General features: G+C 45.8%; 1 protein-coding gene across 5 annotated transcripts in view; it reads right to left on the bottom strand.

Moving 5' to 3' along the window:
• Positions 1–1,200: 1,200 nt before the first annotated feature.
• The window catches only part of ADD2 (adducin 2), a 170,366-nt gene continuing 160,045 nt past the window's right edge, over positions 1,201–11,521 (bottom strand). For 4 of the 5 annotated variants that reach the window (XM_073569075.1, XM_073569074.1, XM_073569071.1 and 1 more), the window contains one exon: positions 1,201–10,474. In XM_073569075.1, coding sequence (XP_073425176.1) covers positions 10,197–10,474 — 278 coding nt within the window. In that variant the 3' untranslated portion in view covers positions 1,201–10,196. The remainder of the gene's footprint in view (positions 10,475–11,521) is intronic. The other variant, XM_073569073.1, reaches the window with a different exon arrangement.

Below are 11,521 nucleotides of genomic sequence, written 5' to 3'. Positions count from 1 at the left end.
TGCCACTTGTGCCTTGTCTATAGTAATAAGGCCCCTGAGTTCCCCAAACATGGTAATAATGACCCCGAAATTAATACAAGTACCCACAAAGAGTAATAAAGCCCCCTTAATGCCCCAGAACAAGTAATTCCCCAAGTTCTCTACATATCATAATAATCCCACTCGGCGGTATATGACTCCTCCTTTTTTAGCCCCATCCTGCAGCATATCACTCATCTCCTCTACAAGTGCTTCTCACAAAATATCATATCATATCATCAAAAAATTAATTTATTTCAGTTCTTCAATTCAAAAAGTGAAACTCATATATTATATAGAGTCATTACAAACAAATTGACTGCAGACTTATCTGTTTTGACCAGACAACCTCTGTGAAATGTATTTAATTGGGATTTTATGTGATATACCAACAAAAAGTAGCAAGCATTTGTGAAGTGTAAAGGAAATGATACATGTTTTTTTAATTATTTAAAAAAAAAATGAATCTGAAAATTGTGAGTTGGATTTGTATTTAGCCCCTAAATATTGCTGCAAATCTTTTGGGGTCTGTCTACCAGCTTTGCACATCTAGACACTGAGTTTTGTACCCATTCTTCTTTGAAAACTAGCTCTAGTTCAGTGAGATTTATGGAGGCGTCTGTGAAGAGTAATTTTCAAGTCTTGACACAGATTCTCAATGGGATTTAGGTCTGGACTGTGACTTTGCCATTCACACACATGAATATGCTTTGATCAAAACCACCCATTGTAGCTCTGGCAGTATGTGTAGGGTTGTTGTCCAAGGTGAACCTAAACCTCAGTCTCATGTCTTTTGCTGCCTCTAACAGGTTTTCCTTCAGGTTTCCCCTGTATTCAGCCCCATCCATCTTCCCATCAACTCTGACCAGCTTCCCTGTCACTGTTGAAGAAAAGTATCTGCACAGCATGATGCTGCCACCACCATGTTTGATGGTGGGGATGGTGTATGCAGGGTTGCTCTGCAGTGTTTGCTTTTCTGCTACACATAGCACTTTGCTTTTAGTCCCAAAGTTCTACTTTGGCCTCATCTGACCATAGCATCTTCTTTGACATACTAGCTGTGTCCTGTACATGGCATGTGAAAGAAGGTGCTCTTGAAGCATGTCTAAATTCCACATTTTCTCCATTTCTTTCTAAATATTTCACCCCAAAGACTTGAGAAAAAAAAAGATGACGCTAAGCTTGTGAATTCAGTTTATTTTGCAGGTACAGCAGGAAAGAGAGGCTCAAAGAATGAAGACAGCGCGATGCCCGTGCAGTAAAAGAGAACGTATTTACATTGTCTTTAGATATCACAATAGCAAGGTCATGTCGTCTGTGGAGGCTTATATACATAGAGGAGCGAGACACTAAAGAACACCAATATTAAGATTGTCAGACAAGTGGAAGAAAAGACACAGTAATAACCCAATTAGGCAAAGGGTAGGTGAAATTGCGCAAACTGCAAATCATTTAGCGAGACACTCGGCACGTGCCGAGCGCAGAGGAAGTGAAGAGCATTCAAGCAATTCGTATCAACTTCTAAGGCAGAACCCCAGCGAGATACAGTTCTAGCATACAAGCTATACGCTTCTTTCCTACACGCGGGCAAAGCAGTCGCTTATATGATAAAACTGATTAATTAATATCAGATCAGTAACTGGCAAGTACAACGTCACTGTTATTGGAGGCATGAAGACCTGGTCCAAACTGCACTTCCTCAAAGGGCATAACCTGACTTAGGTTAGCCGGTGTCTGCAGAATTGGTGACCAGTTTTAGATGATGGTGTTTCAGTGGCAGCTGAGCACCATATTTGAAGGGCTGCTCCACTGTGAGTTTTCATATGGGATCTTCTCTGTATGCCCTTCAGATGGTCTCCATGGTATGTAGAGAAATGCTATGCTTAAAGGGAACCTGTCAGTCAGGAAATTCATGCCTAAAGGTATATCATTCTCCTTAGCTGGAGACTAGTCTGGCTCTGTCCCTCGCTGCTTCATCCCAGCACTGCTGCGGGTGATTGACAAGTCTCTCCCTATGAACACACAAGAGAGCTTCCTGTCAATCACCAGTTATGGGTGGGGCGGTATGGACTAGTCCCCAGCCAGATCTCTAAAGTATATGTTCTCTGTAACACCAGGGCATTTCAGAAAATAATATACTTGGCTGCGATTGGGCAGGCAGGCTGCGATTCATGCTGACCGCGGTTTGGGAAGCGTGAATCACCTGGCAGCTTCCCTTTAAAGCAGAAGTACACAGCGTCACAACATTGTGTGCACACATGACTTGCATCGGAAGGCCAGGTCCACGGGTCTACATAGGTCAGATACACACTGTCCAAAGCAGGCGCCTAGGTACACTTTAATTCCAGCCCCCTGGCTTTCATTGTCCGCGAGCATGGACAGCCAAAGGGTTGATTGTGACCAGGTCTGTTTTAAAGTGGTTTTCCAGCGACATAAAAAGTTTATTGTTGTCTAATTTTTAATTAATAACATTTACTAATAATCTTTTATTCTGACTGCTGCATTTTTGCCAGATTTCAGACCCCCGTCTGTGGTCCAAGGAGCTCCTCCCGGAGATGTGAAGATAGCGGCTGACTGGGTAACTTCCATAGCTTTGACAAAGCTGATACTAAGACACAGGAGGTGGATGGCTTATCTAAGGAACTAAGGGCCCCGTCACACATAGTGACTCACCAGCGATCCCGACAATGATATCAATGTGTCAGGATCGCTGGTGAGTCGCTACATGATCGCTGGTGAGCAGTCACACAGACAGCTTCACCAGTGATCAGCACAGCGCGCGGCGTCACCGTGTACTTTAGTTACCAGTGCGCTGATACAGGGAGCTGGTAACTAAGGTACACATCGGGTTTCTAAGGTGCGTGCATCTCTTAGAAACCCGATGTGTACCTTGGTTACCAGCTCCCTGTATCAGCGCACTGGTAACTAAGGTACACAGAGGGTTTCTAAGCACCGCCCGGTGCTTAGAAATCCTGCATTTATCTTAGTTACCAGCGCGCTGATCGCTGGTCTCCTGCCTGTCACACACAGCGATGCGTGCTGGCCAGCGGGAGACCAGCGATCAAAAAAATGTCCTGGCTATTTCCAGGACGATCAGCGATACCCGGGAGGGGGGCCGGTCACTTGTCAGTGTCACACACAGCGATCTCGCTGGTGAGATCGCTGTTGCATCACAAAACTTGTGACTCAGAAGCGATCTCCCTAACGAGATCTCTATATGTGACGGGGGCTTTTGTCTGACACCTGGACTCCTTAATTACATCATTAAAAGGGTATTCCCATCTCCAAGATCCTATCCCAACATGTAATAGGTGTAGTAATAATAATAATAATATTAGCAAATACCTCCAATTAGAAATATACAGTAGAATAGTTCTTCTAATTCGCTATGTCGCTTACCCTATGTGCAGAGCATTGGTATCCATGGTTATGACCACTCATATAGTGACAGTTAACTTTTAGTGGTCGTAACCATGGATACCTAAGCCACTGCAATGCCCTGCACATGTGGCACGCGACAAAGTGAATCAGAAGAACTATACTACATGTCTAATTGGAGGTATTTGCTAATATTATTGTTATTACACCTACTGCATATTGGGATAGGATATTGGAGATGGGAATACCCCTTTAAATGAGAGATGGGAAGGAAGCTCTCTGTCTGTATGAGAACACCAGTGATGGAGCTTTGTTTTCAAGGGAGTGGATCTGAAACCTGGCAAATGGTACAATAAAGGGGGTCTGTCAGCACAAAATGACTGCTGAAGAATAGCAGAGGATTTCAGTGCACCCTTGGTGTGACCAAACAGTTCAGTGCACTTTCCCTCCCACTTGTTTTCCAACTGTCTCCAACCTTCTATGCCTCTTGTCAATCAAGGAAGAGGGGGTGGAGATAGAGGCAGGAAAAGTAGGTAGGAAGGTACTGTGGTGTAGTGACCTTACAATTGGTGGAGAAGTGCAAAGGGCAGTGCTGTAGCCTTGTTGCTAGGGGCAACAGACGAGGACTGCAAAATTCGGTTGCTCAGGGCAACGGTTTCCAAAAGCACATGTTGCAGTGCTGGCAACGCTGAGCCAGGAGGGCTGACGGTCTTGAAACCGTGTGATATGCGGACTGGGGTCAGTGGAAGAGACTTATAGGACACCTCTGCGGTAGAGGGGTCCGAGAACCTGCGCGGCTGGCAGGTGACGGTCGTGAAAACCGTGTGATGTGCTGACCGGGATCAGAGAAAGAGACTGGTGATTGCTATAGGGTGCCTCTGTGGATAAGAGGTATCCGAGAACCTGTGTGGCCGACACAGGTAACAGACAGGTGTCTGTGTTGTACTGACCTGAGTCAGTGAGAAAGACTGTGTACCTGGAGGGTTCAGTGTGCAAAGGTCCTGGAGGGTCAGTGTTGGGAGGTTCTGGGAGAAAAATCGGATCCCTGGAACACATGCTGTGACCTTGGACCTGGTGAGGCGTGAGTGTTGGGCAGTCTCAGGAGGCGACGGATGTCCTGAAGAGCACCCGCTGAGCCCCTGGACCTGGTGAGGCCGGTGTATTGGGAAACCCTGGGAGGAGGGTCGTCTCCCTGAATAGCACCCGGTGCGCCCTGTGTGTTGGATGGTCTCAGGAGGAGACGGACATCCTGAATAGCACACAGACAGGACACGTGAGTTGTGTGTTGTTTTTTTTTTTTTCTTCTCTTGTCTCAACTCAGCTTGCGGTGTCTCAGGGGAGTCAAGAAGGTGACAAGCGGCTTGCTGTAACTCGGCGGGGTTACGAAGGCGACAAGTGGCTTGCTATAACTCGGCGGGGTTACAAAGGGGACAAGCGGCTTGCTGTAACTCGGCGAGGTTACGAAGGTGACACCAGTAGCTGTGTGTGAGCGGCAGCCGGAGGTGTCGGTGATAGCAGGAGCTGTGGTGGTGCCAGCAAGAACTTGTGTGGTATCGTACTTAAAGGGCCAGTACGCGCCCAAGAGACAAACTGTTGTGTTTGAACTGTGGTCTAAGGAGACCTGTAGAACGGACATGGGGAAATCCCGAAAGGGGGTGGTGGCCCAAATCGGGGTGGTAGCCCAAAAGGGGATGGAGTCCCAGGGGTGGGGGTGACCCAGATCGGGGTGGTGGCCCAAAAAGGGGTGGAGTCCCAGAGGGGGGCGGTGACCCAAATCGGAGTGGTCCAGAAAGGGGCCGGTTTGTCTGGGGAACCGCAGTGTGTGTATGACTTTGTCAAAATGTAGGATATTCTTTACGGATGACGTGCCGCAGGTGTGTACCGTGATGCTGCACCGGGAAGGAGTCTCGGGACGGTTGGACTCAAAGAGTCAGGTGACTTTGACAGGAATTCCTCTCACTTTCTGTCTGACAGAGAAAATGGTCCAGGTTCGCTGTAAACATGGGGTCACTGTGAACTATGCGGTAGACAGAGTAATGTTTGAGGGCTCCGGAGGCATTGAGTGCCAAGGTGGCGGTATACCACCAAACTTAGTGTATGCCTTGGAGAGGGGCTGGGACTTTGTCGTGTTTGATGACATATGGCAGGAGGTTGGAAACGTTTCTACTGTTGGGCTAACAGATATTAAGACGGTGACGGCTCCTGACGTGGAGAGGTCAGAGGTAGAAGTGACCGGAAGGGGTACGGATGGACCTGACGTCTCGTGACAGGAATGACGTTGACCTGATTGATAAGACAGCTGAAGTATTCACACGGTTAATGGGTAACTGGAGGGATGACTCAGCAGGTCGGGGTGACTCAGACTCTGGGGGTGACTGTGGCTCTGAGAGAGAAAGGGAGCACAGAATAGAAGGGCTAAAGAAGGAAGTCTCTGAGCTCAGAGGTCACCTGTCAACGTGGCAAAACGTGAACAAGACCCTTAGGGAAGAGATGGAAGAACATATCAAATGGGAAAGAGTCCTGAAGCAAATGGCCGAGCACCAGGTCGAGGAGCTCGAGAAAGAAGTCTTGGAGCTCAAAGAAACAGTAAGAAGTCTTCTGCGGGAGGAGAGCTTGGACGAAGACTTACAGCCGCCGAGCCCGAGTGATAACAAGACGGAACTGCCAGTATCCATCTTGGCAAAGGATCATGAAGAGATAAAATCTCATAAAGTTTGTGAGCTAAGAACTGAAGACAGTCACCCTGTCGGGACAACTGTAGTGAGGGAAGTGTCCGTGGTAATGCCAGAGCCTTCTGTCCAGGAAGAGATCAAGACCACGACCTTCAAGTCTGTGATTGAGGTACCCGAGGACTTGCAAGAAGCCTGTGCTGAGGAAGGTGTGCATGAGGCTTTTAAGGATGCCACCATCAAAGCGTGTAAGGTGCACTGGGCACCTGAGACTCAGCAGTTGATGATAATATCAGCCAGGGAAGACACAGCAAACCGGGTAGCTGTCCTGAAAGAGATGCATTTGCAATGTCTCCACGCCAAACAGTTGGTCAGGCGGAGTAATGTGAAAGCTGCTCAACGCCTAGAGTTAGCAAGGGAGGCTATGGATCGGCTGGGTTTGCGGAAAGATGTAATTCCGGGACCCAAAAGTCTGGTTGGGAGAATCATTGGAATACTTGGGAAGGTAATGCAAGACCTTGTAAATATCTCCGGTGTGGTGAGGATCCCTCCTGATGATGAAGACCAGGTATTCAGTGAAGAGAGTAGGATTCCCATCATGGTGGTTGGCTCCCTGGAAAGCCTGAGAAACTTTTGGATGCTCTTGGAGTATAGAGTGAGGTACCTGCAAGAGATTGAGCAGTTGAGGCTGCGACCATCTGCGGATCAACAGAGAGGTATGGAACACCAGGTGGCGGCCACCTTCAACCCAAGATGTAAGGTCCCGAAGGGTTCCTCCAAGTAGTGACATGGCAGATGGCCGAAGAATGTCAGCAAGTGGCAGTGTGACGGGCAGTACCGATTGGTCCGTATGGAAGGTCTCGTCTGGGCTGACGTGGCTGCCTTCATGACAGCATGTGGAGAGGCTGTGGATAATGGCTGCATATGTCTGAGAGTTCCATGGAGGGAATGAACGTCTGCACTGAGAAGCAGCTATGAGAAGGTAACCCGAACAAGGGATGTAACTGTGAGGCTAGAGAGCCTGTGTACCGGACATAGCAAAGCCTGTGTGACCACGGGATTAACAGAGGGGAGCTCTGTCATGGACGCTATGCTGTTGATATGAACTTTCTGTTGCTGTTTGATGGTTTATGCTGCATAATAAACCGAATGGACTGAGTTTATGTTGAGAAACCTGTGCCAGACCTGATTTATCGGCTGCCATCGAGTATCCCCTACCTGAATGACAAACGCTACGTTACAGTACAGAGAACTGTTTGGTTACACCTAGGGTGCACCTCATACAGCCCCTATGCTTTGTCTGAGCAGTCATTTCCTGCTGACAGATTCCTTGTAAGGGCTCATACAGACGTCCATACAAATCAGTACGAGCACAGATCGCAAATGCACGGACTGGCTGTATTTCCACGAGGCTGTCATGCTCAGGATGGGAGAGCCGCGGCCAGTCCATGCATTGCGGTTCGAGATCAGATCGATTTGTACAGACGTCTGCATGAACCTTAAGACGTAGATGTAATTTTTTATTTTTTACGTTTTCAACCAGAAATCCTGTTAACATCGCTGGAAAAAAAATTGAAAAAAAAGGACCTGGCAAACAAGTAACCGAGCGGCCAATAGTCTGGTGATCAGTAGGTGAATAGTGACATTAATTATTTAGTTCCGAGTAAATACAGGTATATATTTGAACAAATTGCTAGCAAATGTCATTAATTTGAGCTGTGGAAAACGCCTGTGTTTTACAAGCCGCGCAGTCGCTTTGTCTCATGCATGTATCTGGAGACCAATGTGATGTAAACTTTCACTACAAAAACAAGGGCGTGCAGGACACTTACGGTTTGGTCCCAAAAGCTACAAATTGAAAGCTATAAAATGTGTAAACAGAGTAATCTGGATTCTTGAGATTCCTCCTTCATGTGCACCATCCTCACACCTCTGCATCCTTTGTGTTTCCTAATACGTGCATACATACATGCATATACATAGGCAACCACCTTGGGGATTATTGGGTTGCCATGTAGTGTATTATTAGGTGGGATTACAATGTCTCAGCTATTATTAGTGGGAAACTATGGACTCAAAGTGAAGCTGCCTTTTATAGGACAGAATAATTTAAGAGACCCCTCTAGAAAAAAAAACGCCATTATGGATCTTGGTTGTGTCACCTAGGGCAGAAGGGTCTTTTTTTTTTAATTATTATTTCGCTCTACACCCACCAACCAATTCAGCAACCCTTTGCTAATAATGCAGTTTCTTTGAAGAAAGGTGTTTTGTAAAGGTTCCCACTGATTTAGCTTGGCCCTTTCTTTTTAGGGACCCCGTAAACGCCGTAGGTCTGAATTCAGTGAATTTTTCACGTTGATAGTAAGCAAATCAAAATCAAATAAAAAATTACCCCTACTGTGACCCCCAGCAATCAGCTAGGAAAATATTGCAGTAAGTGTTGGATTTCCCTGCAGCGCTACTAGAGGAGGACTGGAGAATTACACATTGCCCATATAAATCAATGGTATCAATTCTCTTATCAGTTGTGACTGGGGGCTAACGATAAAAACACAAGGACTCCAGACCTCATATTAACACGGCAATGGGGTCCTTCCTTCTTAGTGGCACCTGTTAGCGCCCAGGGAACTCAGCATGGCACTTCTGTTAAGGATGCGTTCACATATGGCAGTAATGTACAGTAGGAAACAACATTGCCATACATAACTTTCGTCATATAGATGTAAATGATCATTGGCAGGTGAAAGATGCAAATTGTTCATTTCCATGGTACATTATCCCCTGTTGAGGGCTGACAGGATGGTATTAATGTGGCAGCACTTTCATGGTGGGGAAAGGAAGGTTATTGAGGACGATGCCCCCTGTGTGAAGATCTCACTTATTAGGGATACGTGGCAACTGAGACCCCACATATGAAAGGTGGCTGATTCTCTTGTATGACCCTCTCCATGGTATTTGTATTGCCTGGATGCAAATGGGGGGTAATTGTACCCAATTCCCACTATCGTGGGTAAGTTGGTTGAAAGCAATAAAAATACAAAATTCAGTATATTAGTGTAATGTAAATATATTGTAAAGAAGATTGGAAACTTCTGATCCAGACAATCAAAACCACATTTTCTCCTGCTGACCAGAGAAGCACATGCTGAATGCCCTGACCAGAGACGTGCATATCGGGCATCTGATCCAGTCAGGGCCCATCAGGGCTTCATCCTGTATGAGAAGTCCTGCACAATAAATGGTACATAGTAGATGAGGAGCCCAGCATTGGGGTCCCAGTTCCCTAAGTTTCCTATTAAAATAATATTCTTGATTTACAAGCAGTAGATAGGCTGGGAGAAGGTCAGCTTGCTGCTTGATAGGGGAGAGAGAGCTGCTCCACTCAGCGTCTGAACCATAACTGGTTCATATGGTGGCTGCGGAGAGCCCACACATAGATTGCTGATCAATTAAAGACAATAGCTGACACATTTGCATGGGGTTCAGATAAGTTTTCACAATCATTAGATGAGTCTTTTTTTTTTTAAATTGTTTTCAAGGGGCATTATTGTATTTATAACCCCTAGTTCCTGTATGTCTAAGTGCTATAACCAAAGTAATCTACAGACATCACCGTAAACATAGAAAGTAGATAATCAAACAATAGGAATAAAATGGTAAGTGCTGCCCTACAGAATTCAGGTAAGCATGTGGAACTGACTTATTGATTCGTATTATTGCGCCTTTTCTCAGGTCAGACCCCCGGCAGCACCTTCAACACTTTCACATGATTAAAATAAACACATTCCACTCATAAATACTCCAAAAATAAACTTAAATTTAAAAAAAATCCACAAAACCAGTTATGTTGTCGTAGATGGAGTGTGTAAAGAAGCCGTCTAACATTATAAAAATGTTTTTTTTGTTTTTGAGCTAAGCGGGTATCTGTCCCAAGAGTCAATGGACATGCCATTCTGTATGAGCACAAACAGTACAAATCCCCTATAAAATACATTTCAGGACTTAGCATGCCCATTATACTCTTGAGTCCATACTTAGCAGTAGTAGATGTAGCTCCCTCCATTGTCCCAGCCAGAAAAGCAAAGGAGCCGGTGTAACGTATGTGACAGAACAGTTTCATGAATCGGGAGATCAAGACTCAGCCTTCTCTTTTTCCTTCTTTTTTCCTTTCTTTAAGAACGATGGGGTGCGGAACTTCTTTTTCTTTTTGGAAGGCGATTTAGTGGGGGAACCTTCTGGAGAGGCATTGGGCACTGTCTCGTTTTTCCCCTTCGGGGTGTCAGTGACTTTAGGAGGTGTCTCATCCTGAGGAGGTTGATCCTCTTCTTTGCCGTTTTGCACCACAGCTGGTTGAACCTTTTCTTCTGTGGCTTCAGTAGATCCGGGGACAGACTCCTTCTTCTCAGCTTCTTTACAAAAACACAAAGTAAATGATTACAAAGATTAGTTCCAACTATTGCTGGGTATATAATTATTTACTGGCAAATTGGGGGGGATCTTCAGACAGCTACATGACAATCAAGATGGTGGTCACTACAGCTCCCACTAGGGCTACCATATGCTCCCAAATCTGGAATGGAAAATCTACCCATTTGTACAGCAATAGAGGAACAGAGGATGTAATACTACACAGTTAGCCATGCTTACCAGGAAAGCAGTGTCATGGCCCCAATACATCAGTAGTCATCCAAATTTACCAGAACAAAAATATGACCAACCAATTACTGAATATGAGTAGTAGCGTCAAGCGTTCCTGTTGTTTCCGGTGAATTTTAAGAAGAAGCTGTCACGTGTGAGTGCATGAGGAATAACACTATTTTTGGCCATTATATGACTTGCATCTTGGATTTTTCACCATTTGTCTCTGGCCTAGTGGGTAAAATACTGGCTGTCATGTCTTCCATGTACAGCACATACAAACATGGGGGATTCCTGCTCTCCAGTCTCTATGTAGCACATGTAACAAAGTAGCATAGGGGACATTGAACAGCAGTACTGAGCTGCCTGCTTGTGAATTCAGCACCAGAGTGAGATAAACACTTACTGGAAAGTTGCAGTACATTCTGTATATGTCTGTGCCTGTCACTTTGCACTTACAGTGGAGAAAAAAAGTATTTAGTCAACCACCAATTGTGCAAGTTCTCCCACTTAAAAAGATGAGGGCGGCACGGTGGCTCAGTGGTTAGCGCTGCAGCCTTGCAGCGCTGGGGTCCTGGGTTCGAATCCCACCAAGGACAATGGCAGATGGCAAGGAGTTTGTATGTTCTCCCCGTGTTTGCGTGGGTTTCCTCCGGGTACTCCGGTTTCCTCCCACATTCTAAAGACATACTAATAGGGAATTTAGATTGTGAGCCCCATCGGGGACAGTGATGATGTGTGTGCAAAAACTGTAAAGCGCTGCGGAATATGTTAGCGCTATATAAATATAAAGATTATTATTATTATTATGAGAGAGG

This window comes from Dendrobates tinctorius, unplaced genomic scaffold (genome assembly GCF_039654945.1).
Source record: "Dendrobates tinctorius isolate UK_male_01 unplaced genomic scaffold, ASM3965494v1 ptg000022l, whole genome shotgun sequence".
In the NCBI taxonomy this organism is placed as follows: Eukaryota; Metazoa; Chordata; class Amphibia; order Anura; family Dendrobatidae; genus Dendrobates; species Dendrobates tinctorius.
The sequence above is the reverse complement of the archived record's forward strand: the minus strand, read 5'-3'. Positions and strand labels throughout refer to the sequence as shown.